Source organism: Pseudorca crassidens, chromosome 20 (genome assembly GCF_039906515.1).
Source record: "Pseudorca crassidens isolate mPseCra1 chromosome 20, mPseCra1.hap1, whole genome shotgun sequence".
NCBI classification, from domain to species: domain Eukaryota; kingdom Metazoa; phylum Chordata; class Mammalia; order Artiodactyla; family Delphinidae; genus Pseudorca; species Pseudorca crassidens.
In genome coordinates this window covers 60,089,864-60,107,508 of record NC_090315.1, presented here as the reverse complement: position 1 = coordinate 60,107,508, position 17,645 = coordinate 60,089,864, and the positions used below count along the sequence as shown (strand labels likewise).

General features: G+C 52.3%; 2 protein-coding genes across 4 annotated transcripts in view; one reads left to right on the top strand and one right to left on the bottom strand.

The window, feature by feature from the left end:
* Positions 1 to 17,645, top strand: part of MTHFSD (methenyltetrahydrofolate synthetase domain containing) — a 137,472-nt gene that overhangs the window by 81,939 nt on the left and 37,888 nt on the right. The window lies entirely within an intron of this gene.
* FOXL1 (forkhead box L1) lies at positions 11,596 to 14,990 on the bottom strand. The gene has a single exon (XM_067718396.1). The coding sequence runs from the start codon at positions 14,416 to 14,418 to the stop codon at positions 13,381 to 13,383; it is 1,038 nt and encodes a 345-aa protein (XP_067574497.1). The 5' UTR covers positions 14,419 to 14,990; the 3' UTR covers positions 11,596 to 13,380.

Below are 17,645 nucleotides of genomic sequence, written 5' to 3'. Positions count from 1 at the left end.
TGAGCAAGTTCGTTTACTGAGCCTCAATCCCCTCATCTGTAAAATGGGCCTGTGGTTGGTATTTACATCACGAGGCTGGAAAAAATAACTGACAGAGGCCTCTGCTGCTCTCGCTTGGCAGAGTTCCCAGCACTTGCTAGCTGCCCGACAATTACGGAGGCTCTGGACTGTGTCGTCACCCACCCTCCAGCCTCCACCTCCACCTCCAGAAGGACAAGATGTCTCCATAAGAGAGTCCTTCGAAGGCAGTTTCCTTTCTACAACCCAGCATCATGCCTCCCAGAACCTGTCTGGTGTCAAGGCACAGAAACACGACGAAATGCCGGGGCTGCGGTTGTCTGCGTGTCTCCACTGACGTTTTGGGGTTGGCCTTCGTGGTCGTTTCGCTCGTGAACGTGCAGACGGCTGCATCTCATCACCTTAAGATCCAGTACCGAACGAATCGCTACAATTCTAAGACGCCACCAAAGACGGGATCCTACAGATGGCCCAGCGTGATGGGTAATGGGCTCAACCGTGGTTTTCCCATCTGCAAAATGGAGCCACTAACACCTGCTTCGATGGGACAGTACCAGGAACACAGTAAGTGCTCAATAAGTGGTCTTCCCACCATGGGAGACTCCATTCCAATCCCCAGTCCAGTTTCACGCCAAGAGCCAAGAAAACCGTAAATCAAGCCATAACCCATAGGCGCAGGGGCTGTGTCCGTCCCCTGCGCTTTCTTAAGATGAAAACAAGGCTTGCTTCGCTATGTCAGGATCACAGACCTCTTACGCTTTTAAAACCCAAAGAGGAGACTCAGGGCCTTTGAAGCCAACGTAAATACAACTGTTTAACAGCTTATTTTAACTATCCAATGGGAACCCAGTTGCTTAAATGGATTCACGTTGCCAGCAATCTCTTTTTGCGACATGGTATTTGTTAGAAATCAGGATTTTACTTAACTAAATGTCCTGCGGTCGCTCCGCTTTGTTTCTTAACAGGGCTGTCTTTATGTGAGTTTTCTTTGGCTTCCCAATAGAAGAGTAACAGATTCCTTTTGAAGTTTTTTATTGATGAATGAGCCGCTATAAATAACCCTCCGTGGCAGCCGCCCGATCTCTGAAGTTTACTCTGGAATAATAGTAGCAGAGTGAATGAAGGGCAGTTCACGGCAGCGTGTCATGAAATACTTTAATGGGCTTCATACTGTTTAACTTAATCTTTACAGATGTAAAAACAGAAATACAATTATTTTAACAACTATTATTACATATTGCTTTGCTAATGAAAACAAAGTCCTGGGAAGCACTCGGAGACACCGAAGGGATCCTCAGGAAGCTGTGCTGGGTGCTGGCGGGGATCCCCGCAATCTGGGGACAGACGGGGAGTCAGTGATGGAGATTCCTGATCCCCCCAAAGGCTCTTTGTGCCGTCCCACTTGGCCACACGCAGCCACGCACACGCAAACACACACACGCACGTCCTGATCGTGTGGTCGTACAGAGTGCAGCTTCTTGGAGCTGATTTCAGGCTCGGCTCTACGGTATGAATTATGGGGCCCGTGGAGAATTTCTGTTGCTGGGAAAGACAACCGCTTGCTCTTAATGGAGCTCGAAGGGCTCTTCCTGTTTCTCACAGTCCCCAGCTGCCACTCCACCTCCTTGATCCTAGCCCTCCCCGCCCCCACCCACACAACTCCAGCTTCCAAGGAGCATCCTCTCACCAGAGGGGACTGGGATACGCCTCACTCGCCAACCCATAAATCCAGAGGTCACGCCTGCAGCTTGAACGTTCTCCCTGCTCCTCTGGGAAGTCGCGGAGATTAAATATGGAACCCCTGGGTCTGGTGCACAGTGCTGTAAAGACCGCCCCCCTCTTTGATTCTTCGGGGAGGTCTTTGCCTACAGAGGCGCGTCCAGAGTCGAGACACGCATTTTTCTCATGAGCTGCAGCCTAAGCCCCCCTGCCCTCCAGACTGGGAGCCGGGCGCCCCCACGGGACCCTCCACTATGTAACTCTGTGCCCTGGGGAATTCACTCCCCCTCCCCGCTCCTCGGTGGGGTCCTCGCCAGGAAAACCAGGAGATTGCCTGAATTCTGAACCCTTTGGGAAATGACAGGATTGGGCCGAGAGAAGTCAAAAAGATTTATTTTGAAAGCTCAGCTGGAGACTGTGGGTTGTATCCGTGGTGAGCAACAGACTTGCCCGCTACTCAGTGGCCCCTCTGGACGCTCGAAGCTCCACCCCATAGTTGGGGTGGGGAGTGGGCAGACCCCTGAGAGCAAAGTAGAGGGCAGCTCACTCCCATGGGGACAAAGCCAGGCTGGGGCCCCGGATGCCTGCCTAGCTCTACGCATGTTTACCCGTCTGATAAGCCCCAGCACCCGCCCGTCCTGGGCCGAGTGAGTAAAGGAGTAGAGAACGGTCTGGATGGAAAGAAGCATCGGGAGTCGGACGAGTGCCTTCACATTATTGTCCTACAAATATTCACTGTCTGTTACACACCAAGCACTGGGTTACAGCAAGCTGAGGGACGCCCGCTCTGGCAAGAGAGTCAGGCGTGGAAAAGGTGCAGTCCCGCTGACAGACATGTTTTGGACGCCTGCTAAGTAGCAGGCACTGGGCTGGACAGATAGGATAAAAAGGGGCAAAACAGAAAATGATGGAACCTTTGCCCTCATGGAGCACGTCGCATCGTGGGGAGGGACAGATGCGAAACTCATCACTGGGCAAATAATGACCTAATTGCAGTTGGGATAAGTAATCTGAAGAGCTGCAGAATTCTATAAAAGTGTGTGAAAGGGCAACCAAAGAGAATCTGAAGCCGTACCGTCCAGCGGGGCTGCGGCTAAGTACGCACGCGTCGCTCTTGAGTTCCAGAAATGCGGCTCATCTCAATTAAGATGTACCATTAGTGCAGGATACACACCGGATTTCCAAGACTTGGTGCCAGAAAGATGTGAAGCATGTCGGTAATTTTTTATGTTAAGTTCACACCAAAATGAGAATGTCTTGGAGAGGTGGGGTTAAATAAAATAGATTCCCTAAAATGAACTTCACCTGTTTCCTTTCCATCTTTCTTTTTTAAGGTGGCTACTAAAATTGTTAAGTTAGTCTTTTTTGGCTCACTGGCCTAGAAGATCCAAATATATGTCCCTGATCAAGAAGCTTTCTATGACCCTTTAGCTTGAAAATCCCAGAGAGATGGGAAGGAGATGGAAATGTGTCTGCGCCACTAGCTCTGTCCTTTGGGTGTGGAGATCTCACAAAGGGAACAGACGGGGTTTCTCAAACCTCAGGGCTATAGAGTCGGATAATCCTCCGTTGTGAGGGGCTGTTCTGTGCTTTGTAGGCTGTCCAACAGCATCCCTCAACACCCTAGATGCCATTAACACCCCTCCCCTGGTTATGACCACCCAGACTGTCTCCAGACGTTGCCAACTGCCCCAGGGGGTATGATTGCCCCCAGTTGAGAACCAGCCTACTAGACCAATGCAGGACCAGATGAGGTCAATGGTTATTCCACATTAGAATCACCAGGTGGTCATGCAACCCGCCCAGGCCAGAGGCCCTAGCATCTCTGGGAGTGGAGTCTGGGAAGCACATTTTGTTAAGCTCCCTGAATGGTTCTGATGTGCAGACCTGACTGAGAACCTCATATAGGATGCTGCTTGACAGGCGGTGTGTTCCCTGCCTGCGTCCTTCACTTTAAGAGGTGAGGAGGTGTTTGCCCTGTAGGCCCACTCCTTTCACACCCGGTCAGCTGATGCTGAAAGGCAGCTGCGAGTTTTAAAGACAGGTATGCTTGGGTCTGTTATTTTGCCAAGGATTCGCACTGCGACCTGGGGAGCGCACTAGTCAAATGCCACTGGTGAACTGGACACAGTAATCCCCAGCTCCCAGGTTCATCTCAAAATGAAAGAGACTGTGCACATAGAGCCCTCAGGACAGAGCTCGGCAGCTGCTTCAGAGCCGGAGAGCCTGAATCCAAGCCCAGCTCTGCCGTGTATGGGTTACGAGACGCTGGGAAGTGACTAAGCCCTCTACACCTGCTGCCTCACCTGTTAAGGAGGGAAGACTACCGTCCCTAACTCACAGGGCCTGGGGAGAAGTGAGTGAGTAATAATACATGCCAAGTACTGTCCTTAGACCAGTCCCCCCAGAGACCCAGTGCTCAGCAAAAACTGAAATGATGGTTAGCCCCTCCTAGGTCTTAGCACTTTTGGGGTAGCTTAAGCTTTTACTGCAAACTCTCGTTCAGTTACACAGAAAGAATTTGCAAGTAGCTCACAGGATCTTTGCAAAGTGGATTCCAAGCTGAGCTCCCAGGAGCGCATCCCTGCCAGTACTGCAGGGCTGGCCACCACGGAAGCGCCCACCTCCAGTAGGATCCAAGGGCTTCAAGTCCTGGGCGGCTCTCGCGGCTCCAGGTCCCAGGACCACTCCCGTGGTCCGCAGCATCGAAGCAGGTACACTACGCCCTCCTCCCTGCCCACCTGGCCCCCAAGGTCACACCCGTGTGTCTGGTGGTGGGCCCCATCCTAGCACACAGACGAGTGGGGGGTTCCTTCTTTCCTTCTTATATTTGAAAGACCGGCTTGAAAGAATGGGGATCTCTCAGGAAGTGGAGAGTGTTTAAAAGATTTTGAGTAACCATAAATGTCAACAGTGCATCGGCTGGTGCCTGTCAATTTGCTTTGCTGGTCTTCCCCACCTGAGTATAAGCCCCTCGAGGACGGGACCGGGGTCTGGTCCACTTGTATGTGGCTAAGGTGTGTCGCACGCCTGGCACTTAATGACTATCTGGCGGATGGAGAATGACAAGCTGTTCTGATGACAGAGGCTCTTGGAACAAGTTCCTGATCACGGGGAAACAAACGCCTTTACTCCTTCGTGCGTACGCTTAAGTGCATGTGCTTCCTTTACCCCAGGCTGCGCGTGGGGGGAGATCTGTGAGACGCTGGCTTGTGCAGCGAAGATGTTGCGAAAGAGAACGGGGCTTTAGGAACAAATGACCTGAATGTTTGACTCGGGTTCTCCCTGACTGTGTGTCATGCACTCACCCAGCCTTGATGCCTCCTCCAGCAAGTTGGGAGACTCAAGGCAGCCTCACAGGGTTGCTGAAATGATCCAAAGCGGTGACGTGCTCAGTGCCTTCTCCCCAGATGGTGTGCGAGGAGGCAGGAAGGCCGTGAGCCCTGATGAATGTCAGCAGCTGGGCTGCCTCATTCAACCCGAAACCCACTTCTCTGTTTCTTCTTGCCCAGAGGTTTCTCTGAATAATCCAGGCACTTGACCTTAAGCCTTCCCTTACTGATACCAAAACCACTGCTTCCCGACGCCAGCTGCACACTAGGATTATTGCGGGGGGTGGGGGAGGTCATCCTAAAAAACCATCAAGAACCATCTGGGGCTGTGACCCGGCCGTCAGCATTTTTTCTAAAGACCCCCTGGGGATTCCGGTGCTTAGCGCAGGTAGAGATCCACTCGTCCAAACAGACAGCAGAAGTCGAGTTCTCACTCGCAGCTCTACCCGTAACTGCTGGAAGCATGAAAACCAATCAAAGAATGGATCTTAGGTGCTGGCGTGGCTCCCCCATGATGGGGAGGGAGGGGACAGCAGGAGTGCCTATTGGGTCTGTGGACCAGTGGTCATGTGGTGGGAGTCTCTGTCCCCATCCTTGGTCCCGACCTCATGGCAGGGGGTCAGAAAGAACCTCGGTGCTGGCCGTGTGCTCCAGGACTAACTCTGAGCCTGACTAGCCAGGTGCCTTAGGACAAGACACCTGTCTCTCTGAGAGAGTGTGTGTGTGTGTACGTGTCTGTGCCCTAGTGTGTGTAAACAGAGATCGTGGTGATGCCATAGGTGGTTAAATTTAAATGAGAAAAGGGCTATAAAAATTTTTGCACAAAATAAGTCTCTTTCACCTCCCTGTGCATTTCTTTGCACCTTCCCATGAATCTATAATTATTTCAAAATAAAAGGTGTTAATAAATAAACAGATCTATTTTCACCTCATCTTGGTGTGGCCAGGCTGTCAGCAATTAAAGGATCGTGCCGTAAGAGGCCTTACAGCACCTCCCTGGCACTCTGCGTGTGCAGAAAAGCTCTATGGTGATGGTGGTGGTGATGATGATGGTGATGGTGGCAGCAGTGATGAAGTAGAGAACAATTTGTATATATACATACTGATCTAATATCACTGGTATGTCTATGGTTGATACAGATATATATATAGTCTAGGGGGGAAGTACCAACCATAATCTCTGGTGGTGGGATTATTACAGGTGGTCATGGGATCACACATTGGTTCTCTTTTTCGTACTCTTCTAAATATTCCACACTTCTTGCGTGAACACATAGAACTTCTACGAGTGCTTTAGTGGAGGCAGCTCTACCCGAAGAAATAGAAAAAGGATGCTTTCGTCCATGGAGAGAAGCCGAGAGTCTATTTTGACCAAGAGGAAATTGAGTACAAATGTGGATAAATAAGAAGAAAGAGTAAGAGATGAACAACCTGCTTTGCACGATTCCTTCACGCCCAGAGACCCGCCTGATGACGTCGCTACCTCGCTACGGTGGCTCGCAACCCTGGCTGCAGAGCAGACTCCCCTGAGGAGCTTATAGAAACACGCCACCTGGTCCCACCAGAGGCCAACGGAATGGGAGCCCTTGGGAACAGGACACAAGCACCGGGAGGTCATCCTGCAACAGAGGGGTGGGCACACGGCCCCCTGAGTTTGTTCTCACCCCGTGTGGAAGGCCAGTGAACCCCCGGAACAGACAGCAGAGACAAGAAATGAAACGCACTGGAAATAGATGTATTTCTCCTTAATCCCGTCTTCCTTATGTCACTGAGTGGCCCTTATTTCAGATGCTGAGCTGTCCCTAGCCTGACAGTTTCTCCCATGCCCACCCCACCCCTGTCCTAGAGCCCCATGCCCAAGGAAGGGAAGGAGAAGCCACTCGCAGGGTGCTCCGGGCACCCGCAAGAGCCCAACGTGAATTATTCATCACCCCCACCTCACATCATGCTCTCAAGATGGAGCCTGCAGAGCCGACACAAAGTCCAAAAATGTGGGAAAGTTTATTTATTTCTCTAAAACATTCCTGATTTGTAATGTGCTTTCTAAAAATGTTCTCGCTGACCCAGCCCCTGCTATATTTAGCCACAGCATTTAAAGAAATGTTCCTTACACTTTATAAGGCGGGCTATGAAACTCATGAATTTAGGAAAAGCTGCTCCCCAGTCTGGTCCCTTTGTCCCCGGGAGAGCGGTGGAGCCTCTCCTTCATCAACAGGCGTGGTCTTGGTGCTGGGGTGGGGGGAGGGCAGAAATGAAGAGTTTTATTCATTCCCAAGGCCCCTGAGTTCACTATGGCTGGACGGCCAGCCCTGGGAAGCTCCTTGTAAGCTCCTGGGCAAGGCGAAGAAACACCAAAGGACTCGCCCTCCTGGGCTCGTGAAAATCGCCCTCCTGTGGTTTCCTAGGATCCCCTGCCGCGTGTGGCGGCTTACTTTGCTTTTGGTTTTGTGTTCAAACGATTGGATCATCTCAAGAGATATAACACTGCGAGGAAGAGACGAAAATGGCTGCCAGCCTGCCCGGGAGGAGGAGCCGAAGAAGCTGGCCCAGGAGGAGTGACGGGATGCGAGCCGCGCTGTGGGCTCGCAAATGGGCTTGTAAAACAAGAGTGTTTAGATTAGAGGCTACGTCTGTATACAGAGACAAGACCTCCCATTGACCAAATGCCTCCCACAGGCCAGATATTGTATGTGTATATATTAACTAATTTAATTCTGACAGCTGCCCGATGCAGAAGGCATTATGATTAGTCCCATTTTGCAGACGAGAACTGGGTCAGGTGCTGTCCTAGGAATTTACACCCATCGTTAAATTTACTCCTTTCAACAGCTTGGTGAGGCAGTTACTAACGTTGCCCCCATTTGTACAGGTGAGAGAGTTAAGGCACAGAAGGGTTAAGTCATTTTGCTGATGTCACACAGCAAGTCAGAGCAGAGCTGGGTTATTATTCTCTGTCTGGCGGGCTCACTCTTGACAAGGCTAACATACCCCTCCCCACCTTCATCTGAACTTCAAATTACTGAATGGTAATGAGTCAATAAGACATTAATGAGAGGGGTTGTCCTCACTAGTAGGTGTGTCTAGAGAGACCTGTGGAACAGTAGAAGGTGGCCACTACCTGGGAAAGAACTGTGGTCCCAGGATGCTGGGGAGACAGGACATGTGTCATATTCACCTTGCACAGTATGAGGACCTGAGTCAGGCTTTAAACTTGGTGTTGTCCAAGGTGACATGGTCTTGTGGACAGCAGGGCGTCTTCCCCACTCTTCCCAGAGTGCCTGACCTTCGGCCGAGACACTTCCTTTGTGTCCTTTCCCTGGACTCCGGCTGGAGGACGCCCTCACCAGCGTGTGGGACACACATTCTGGAAGAGTAACACGGCATCAGTTGCGCTCCTCGCACTAGCCAGGAAGGAGTAACTTTGTTTTAAATGCTCAGCAAATGGATACAAACTAGGTACAGTCATCGCAGCCCCCAGCAACTCAGCAAGTCCTTTCCAGGCTCAGAGGTGAGAAGGCGGAGACTGTACGGCCAGGGCCAGGGCCCTCAGGAGCTAAATCCAGACTCCGCCCACCCAAGAGGCTCTCAGGCTAGGGTCTAGAAACACCTTCTCCCAGAAGCTTGCCAGACGGGAGAATCCAATCTCTGAGAATGCCAGATGCAGCCGCCGGTATTGTCCCAGACATCCTGGTCTTGGCCCTTGGACGTCAACAGTGTGGTCCGGGCAGCTGCCACCAGCTGGCCCCAGAGGCAGGACCCTCCACTGTGCTGGCCGTGCTCTGTTTACCTCGGTCCCAGCCTGGTGCATTCTCTACCCCTCTCTGCCCCAGCAGGCTGAGCCCTGTGGACTGTATCACCTGGGCTCCCTGTAGGCTGGACTCCTGCAGGCTGGACTCCTGGTGGGGTTTAGCCGATCAGAGGCATCAACGTGAGGCTGGAAGGCAGAAGAGAGAAGTCGGGTCATTCTCCTCAGCTCCTGCCCGCGCCAGCACTGCGGTCCCACCTACACTCACTCCACCTGCTCCCCTGTAAGTAGTCCCTCCAACCAGGTCTTTTCCAGTGGTTCATCTAAGTAGGTTTCTGTTTCCTGCTGGAACCCTGGTTCACGCCAATGGGAAGAGGAGGTTGGGACTGAATCTTTGCCCCAGTGCCTACCCTTTGCCCGCCCCTATCACTGCCAGGGTAAATAAAGACACCTGAGTTGATAATGTCCCCTCAGTCCCCAGTACTTAGGATAGGCCCTCCCACCTCCCTCTCTCCAGCCACCTTCCAGGAGAAGAAGTGAATTTTCCACTTGGTCTCATCTGCCCACCACAGTGTACACCCTGGGTTTGAATCCACATCTGGCCTATGAGCCACTTGTGTGGTTTTCCCAGGGCAGTTGGCAACTGGACGCCACTGGAAGAGACAGACCCTCCCAGTTGGGCCCAGGCCCCACCACTCCCTGTGGACCCCTCTAGGTCACTGTACAATCTATGGGATCTGTCTGACCCTGCAGAACCCCGAGTCTGGGGCGTCTGGATAAAGACAAGTGTAGACGAGAACTTGACACTTGGCTATTCAGGCATAAAAACTGCTTGAAATGTGGATAAAAAGAATTTTACTTTTCCAACAAACTCATGTTCTTCAATTTTAATAATAAACTTGGTTTATTATCATGTGTTTTTTTTGTGTTTTTTTTTTGTTTTTTTTTTGCAGTACGCGGGCCTCTCACTGTTGTGGCCTCTCCCGTTGGGGAGCACAGGCTCCGGACGCGCAGGCTCAGCGGCCATGGCTCACGGGCCCAGCCGCTCTGCGGCATATGGGATCTTCCTGGACCGGGGCACGAACCCGCGTCGCCTGCATCAGCAGGCAGACTCTCAACCACTGCGCCACCAGGGAAGCCTATCATGTGTATTTTTGACTCGATGGAACAACCCCTGCATCATGGAAGCAAGACCCCAGCCACCATGAACATGGGAAGTATACCGAGTCATGGCTCTCACATGGGTGCAGCCCAGGCGGATGGGCTCTGGCCTTCAGCTGTAACAATAACATCACATGTGGCTAATTCATTAACCCACACACGCATAGACGCTGACCACTCTTCACGAAATGGTAGAGACCACGGGGTGGGCCTCTTTCCAGAGAGATGCGGCTGTATTGGAAAATGGCAAGACACATCCTGTTCCAATTCTGGAAAACCTTATGGGGCGTGTAAGACCCAGGAGGCCATCAGCCTCCACAAGAGCCAGGTAACATCCATGAGCAGACAAAGCAAAAGGCCTTTTTGAAGCCCCTTGCAGAAGTTGGGAAGGTAAAGGTCTCAGGTGGGTATGTCTTCCAAGATTCTTTTGTAAAGTCCTTGTCAGTTTCACTATGATAGTGCAAAAAACTAAATTATTCCTTGTTCAAATTATATAGAAAAACAAAATCTTTCCCGAAGTACCAATACTTGTGTAAATCTAAAGGAATTCAGCACTTGATCTGAGTTTATCTGTCCCAGCTATGCAATGAAGGTGAATTTCTGACCATTCGTGTGTGTAGAACATATATACACACATGCATGTATGTATATACATACACACATGTATACATATATGTACACATACACATTTATCGCTGCACATACACCTGCCATATCCCCTATTATGATCAGTGTACTCATAAGTGTGTGTGTATGTGTGTGTGTATGTGTGTGTGTGTGTGTGTGTGTAATCAAGGCTTAAACCAACGATCATCTACAGGAACCAGAATCTGTTCCCTTTGTTTAGAGAACACTGAGGCATACTTCAGATTGCCAAAGAACAGAATGATTTGGTTGCTTTTAGTTTACTTGAAATCTAGGTGATTTTGTTTTTATTAAGAGTAGAAACCTTTCCTTGCTCTCATTGATCCGTAATTTGGAGCACATGACTAAACTGGAACATTAGAACAGCTGTTTGGATTGCTAAGTGCCACAGCCCCTCTCTCTCTCCAGTAGGAAGGAAAACACATGGAATTGTATAGAATCCATAGAAATGACCCCACTGTCCGTTTCTCTTTGCTTTCCTAAACCAGATGAATGTGGGGATTAGGTAACAGAATTCCTCTTTATGTATGTATAAACACCCTTACAAAGTAATACATACTCCTGCCTTTTTTTTCTTTGCCATAAAAATAATGTTTGTGGAACTTTTTGGAACTGTAATTCTAAGATAAATGACAGTATTTTTTAAAATGACAGTATTCGATTATTTGCTTCTCCAGAAAACAGGCATCATAACTTAACAAAACACACGAGATCTCAAATCAAACATAAAAAGAAAACACTAAAAATACATCCTACACAGCAGAATCTTCATCTTATTGCTGACATTCAGGCAGCATCCACCAGTCCTGGGGTTTTCAGCTCCTACCCTCCAGTCCATGTTTGTGTACCCTCCCTCGGAAGCCAGAGCCTCCAGAGACACTGTTGGGGTTCCGAGATATAATCCCAGGCTCCCTTTTCTTATTACACTGTTTGTTTATCCCCCCCCCCCCAGTAATCCATTGAACCAGTCACTGAGAGGTTAATGAAAAAACAACTTTATTCACAGAGGCTGAGACTTCGGGATAACAAAATATCGAATGACGGCCCTTCCACCACATTTTAAGTTAATCACAGTGATCCTGGATCTCAACAATAGGATCTCATCAAAGTTCTTAACATCAAGGACCCCGAAGCTCGGCCGCCAAAGTGTTCCCACCAGCCCGGGCAGAAAGCGGTCGTGGATGCACGTGTGGGTCGGTAGCACACGCCTTCAGGATGAATTCTCAGTAAGTCGGCTCTGTGCCTACTAGTTACTAAATTATTCTGCCTGTCCAAAATATCCAACATATTAACCAACAGGCTCTCCTGATGTAAAGTTTGTGTTCATTTTTATATGTCCTGGAAACTGCTCTAAAAAATGCAGAGACTGTCTCCACCTCCCTCCAAGAACTCATGGCTTATTGTGCTTTTCCCACATCAGATAAAATTAAAGTAACTTGGAGGTTCAGGAAATCAAGTTTCAGAACCACCAAAACAACCCAAAGAGAGATACCATAAGAGGTTAGATGCATTTCCCAAAAGTTTCAAGCTGTACCGGGCTGTGAAAAATCTCAATTTTCGTCACCAGATCTTTGTCTCAGCCCCCTGCCTTCCCGCCCACCCCTCACACCAGACTTCCAGTCACCTCCATAGGTGTTTATTTAGCTGCAAGCTCTGGGCCTGCCTGGTTGGGGCTTAGAGGGAGGAGCCAGTTGCAGTCGGCTGGGAAGCCTCCCACCAAGCCTCCTGTTCCTTGGGGTCCAGAGAGCCGCCTCCACAGACACCAGTGGGCTCCCTTACTCTTGCTGGCACTAACCCATCTCTCCCTCTACTCGCTTTCCGTGTGTTTGTTTCACCCAGCTCTTTTGATTAAAAGTAGTCCTTCACTACACAATTCTGGAAAATGTAGCAACGGTCAAGCCTAGATCTTGAAAAAAAAACATGGAAGTGGAAAATCTTCTGCTGTCTTAGACATCTTCGCTCCCCCTCACACACTTCCGGTGTCTCCAAAAATCTTTCGACCCTTAAACAAAAAAGCAAAGAGATAGGAGGCTGGCTATTGCTGGTAACATGCGTTGGAGAACATGTGTATTGATTAACAAGCTATCATAATGCAACAAAATGCTAAATGATACAGAGTGCACTTTCGTAATAGAAGTTGTTAATACAGATGTTTTCAGAGGGCAATCCTTACAGTAAGAAGAATCAAGCATTTTAGCCAAAGAATATAGCATGTTCCTTTTACTATCTAGAAAGGAAAAGAGAAAAATTCTCCCTGGACTTCAGGGACAAACCCAGCTGTGAACACCCATCACCCCGACGAGCTCAAAGCCAAGGCCCAGGCCACAGTGACAACCGAGCTGGTGATGGTCAGACCGTGGCTCTCAGATAGGAAGGACCACACTGCGGCCATGTAGCTGCCCTCGGGTTGTCTGCGCCCTCCCGTTCCCCAGACACGCAGGGCCTGTCTGGGTAGCCAGTGGGACCGACCTAAGGTCAAGGCATTTTCCTGCTCCCACAGTAGGAGGTCTGAGATGCCCAAGTCCCAGCGTGGGCAATGTCTTTTAAATCTCCGAAGCTGCTCCGGGTTCTGGGAAGGTCCGCCTTGCAGGAGGCAGGGGAGTGTGCCCATCCCTGCGCAGAGGTTGCTAATACTTCCCAGGAGTCGGCAGAGGAAATCATTTTTTAAAAAACACGCGACTTCTTCCTCCAGCGGTGGGAGTCCTGGTTGCTCACAAGAAGCTCAGACCAGGGCAGGGGAAAGATCAGGCACTGTTTGCTTTACTGGAAATGAAGCACCGTGTCGGGGAGCTGCAGAGGGAAATAGGAGAGGAAAGGGATCCCGAGCTGGTAAAAGCCGCCCTGGACGTGCGGGTCGAGCATCAGGGAAGCGTTGAAAGGTGGCCGGAGGCCGGAGGAGGTGGCCAGAAGCGAGGCGCCCAGACAGCCGCCGGGCCCCTGCTTGGCGCCCCCCGGGAGCTCGCCCCCTCCAGCCGGCTTTTGCCCCTGCCGTCCCGCCAGGATGCTGTCTATGCTGAAGCTCTTGGACTTGTCCGAGCTCTTCGGAGAGCTGCGGGAGGCGGGGCGCGGAGGGGACCGCGAGCCATCCACCGTGCGCGCGGGCTGGCTGGCGGCCACGGCCGCTGCGCCCTGGAGCGCGTCGCCTGCGTCCCCAGAGGGCGACGCGGGCCTGGGCCAGTGGAGGGACGCCGGAGGAGAGGAGCCTTCCCGGAGGGGCGAGGGGCGCGCAGGCGCTCCCTCGTGGATGGGGGTCGCGGAGCGGGGGCGCGCTCCCCCTCTCCCCACCTCCGGCTGCGCTTCTGCGCCGCGCTCCTGCAGCTCGGCGCGGGCCCGCTTGGCCTCCGGGCCTCCGGGGCCCGGCTTGGGCTTCCTCTTCCGGCGCCGGTAGTTGCCATTCTCGAACATATCCAGGCAGCGAGGGTCCAGCGTCCAGTAGCTGCCCTTGCCGGGCCGTCCTTTCTCGCGGGGCACCTTGACGAAGCAGTCGTTGAGCGAGAGGTTGTGGCGGATGCTGTTCTGCCAGCCCTGTCGGTTATCCTGGTAGAAAGGGAAGCGGTCCATGATGAACTGGTAGATGCCGTTGAGTGTGACCCTCTGTTCAGGCGCATCCTGGATCGCCATGGCTATGAGCGCGATGTAGCTGTAGGGCGGCTTCTGGGCGGGCTCCACCCGGCCCGACGCCGCCAGAGCGGCCGCGGGGGCGAAGGCCAGAGGCAGCCCGGGTCTCTCGGGGCCGTACAGATAGAGCATGGGAGAGGCGGCCAGAGCAGGCAGCCGGGGACTGAAGAGGTGGCTCATGGCGAGTGGGAGCCCGCGCTGCGCTCCGGCGTCGCAGGCGACCCAGGCGGCTTAGGGACTGTGCCCCGCGCCGCAAGGGCCCTCCAGGGGAGCCTGCCCTGCGCCTGCCTCCCGCTCTGCCGCTCTCCCCGGCGGCTCGGGGCTCTGTCCCTTCTTCATGGCTTTAAAAATGTTAAATAATTGTTGTAAGTTTGCTATTATATGTTGACTTAGCGCTGGAAAATAAATTGTCTATGATAAACAGTCGCTGTGTTCTCAGCCCACCCACATTAATTAAAATTTCATTGCTGAAAAACTCCAAGCTTTTCCCTCCACGTGTCTTTTTGATACCAGCCAATCGGTTTCGGGGTTATTCCTTCATTTGTTTATAGAATTAGTCTGTTGATAAGTCCGCCCACCCAAGTTGAATCAAGCTGTGTTTATTTGGAAAAATTTCCGGGCACCCAATATATAAACGCACTGATCTGATGTTTGAAATATCACGTCCACCCCTTGACGCTGTAAGCACACACAGTCAGTGAGGCAGGATGTGGATAGCGGTGGCTCAGAGCGGGGTCTGCCAGGCCAGGAAGGAGAGGTGCGGGGGGAGGGGCGCAGGGGTGAGTTTTACCTCTGGCCTGGGGGAGCCCCGAAGTCCCATGGCCTCCCACAAAAGATCTTTTCTTCTCCCAGGCTTAGTAGGAAATGTAGAGATGACACAGTCTCATAAAATGCCTTCTGAGGTCTTTTAAGAGCTCTTAGATATTTTGGCGGGGGAGAGGAGATAGACGGGAGTCTGATTAGAAGAGGATGCAGCCCTCCTTGGAGAGATCCTTGGGATGCCCCAGAGGAGCTGGGGGGTGGAGGCGTACTCCCTGGGGGCCTAGCATCCCGAAAGGGGCAAACCTCGGGGCTCCCTGGGGACCTGGGGAAGAGGACTCCAGGAGCCCAGTTTCTCCCGAAGCCAGTGGCACAGGGCACTGAGAGTTGGAGAGGGCGTGCAGTACCGGGTCCGTGGCTTAGTTGGGGAGGTTTCAAAGTAAACCCTTTTGGAGAGCTGAGGGGGAGAGACTAAGATCTTTCTGATGGGCCTGAGATTGCGAGGAGGAGCACCATAAAAGGGGAACTTGGCAGCTGGTGCAGCAGAGCTGGTATTTGTGAATGCGGGTCCTTGCTTTATATTCTGTGCTTTCCTGTTTATAACAAGGAGGGGGTTATAACAACTTTACAAGTGCACGCAGCTGGCCCGTGATTACATTAAGCGTTTGGGAAGCCTGCTCGCTCTCCCGCCGCTCCCCTCCCCACTCACCCTGGGGTGTAAGCACTCCCCACCCGGTCTCATTTTACATTTAGCCACGTCCCGGTTTGAATCAAAAAGCCTGAATGATGCTGACTTAGAAGGAGGTGTCTCCCCCTACTCCACCGCCTTGGAGGGGTGGCACGTAACGTGACTAGTGCCTGTTTTACCATCTTTGCTGAATATATTTTAAAAGAAAGAAAGAAAAAGCTTGGGATAACTGAATTAACGTTTCTTGAGTCAACCGTGTGGATGCCAAAGAGAAGGCAGAGGAGTGAGGACGGCAGGTGAGGGTTGTAACGGCCCTCGAGGCTCCACGGCAATTGGGAAGACACGCACTAAACCTGCGTTAATGAGGGAGGGGCCTGTCTGCTGCTGCTGTCACAGAGAGGCGACCCTATGCTGGGGACCGGCTGCCACTGCTCAGGTCACCCCTGAACACGGAAAAGCAGGGAGAATCCCACTCTACAATGCGGAATCCAGAAAGTAACCCATGGGTTTGGGGGTTCCGAATAGACTGCAGGGGACCCGGTACGTTTGAAATACCAAAAAGGAAGTCACGGTCAGGGTCGAAAAACCGGTTTGGGGGCAGGCGGGGCTTGAGGGACAGCCAGGTCAGGCCCTGGGACACAACCAGGCCTCCGTCCCCAGCGCTGCAATTCTAACTTATGCCCAGTGTCCCGCCTGGCCTGGTCCCGGCTTTGGTCTTGAGGATGGCCCTCTAGCCAAGAGGGGGCGGGGCGCTACCTTCTCTCTGGATCCCTGGCTTTCCTCGGAGCCCCCCTTTCAACCCTGGGATGGAAAAACAACCTCAATGTCGGCGCTTTTGCAACGCACGGGTACCACAGTCGCCGGAGTCACCCAACCCCTCCAGACCAGAGCGCCCCCTGCAAGCTCAAGTTTGGATCCAGCCTCGGTGCCGGCTCGAACAGACCCAGAGCCAGACCCAGAGCAAGAGACAAACCGGTGTTACTGCGCGGAGCCCCCACCTCCGCTCCCGGAGCCCTTCCTGGAGTTTCCCAGGCACCCAAAGTCCAGCACGTACATCCTTGCCTTTCCGGAAAGGCGCGCCACCGCAGCGCTCCTTCTAAACTCTAAGGCAAATCGGAGCTTGAATTCGTACAATAATAAACACCGCCCAATTTGGGCATGGGCGGGACGCAGGCGGAGACACGCGCAGCTGGTGGGCAGGGCACTGATAGTAAAGAAAAAACAACCCCAGTTCTAGTCGCGGTCTGGAGAGGCGAGCCCCACGTGCTTGCAGCAGTTAGCAACCTCTCTGAGAGGTTTCAGCCGCAGGACTCCGGCAGGGCTCCCTAACCCGGCTCCGGCAGGGGGAAGAATCCTGGGCTCCCAGGTGAAGTGTGTAACTTGAGCTTAGGAGGGGACGCTGCAGGAAGGAGCCCCGCGCTGCGGCTTATTTCCGGGGAGCGCAGGGAACAAGCACCGAGTGTCCGAGTGTGGATGCGCCCTCGTGCGGAAGCTCTGTCGGGTGAGGACCTATCGGAGGCTCGGTGGGGGGACCAGCTGAGCCTAGGAGACAGCCGGGCAGACTGGGTGACTCAGAGAGCCAGATGGAGACGCCGAAAGTTCCCTGCAGGTTCATAGGTCTTCAAATCCCAGAAAAGCACATTCATCTCTGAAGTCAGTGGGAGTGCGTCTTCCAGATTGCACGAAAGCCCTGAAATCATGCTTCCGGAAGGACCGTGGCAGTTCCAGCTCTGGGGCCCAAGCACAAATTGGGTTCAGTGTGGGATGAGGGCAGAAAGTACCATTCCCAGCCCCCTGGCAGAAAGCCTGCTCCTTGGGCAGGCCAGGCACTAGCCTGGACCAAAGAGGCCTCACAATAAAAGTCTTCGGAGGAGAGACAGGAGTTCCTCCCATGCCCCGCTCCCATCTACCCTTCTTCTGCTTCACCGGTAAATAAAGAGCAGACATTCAAGCTAACGAT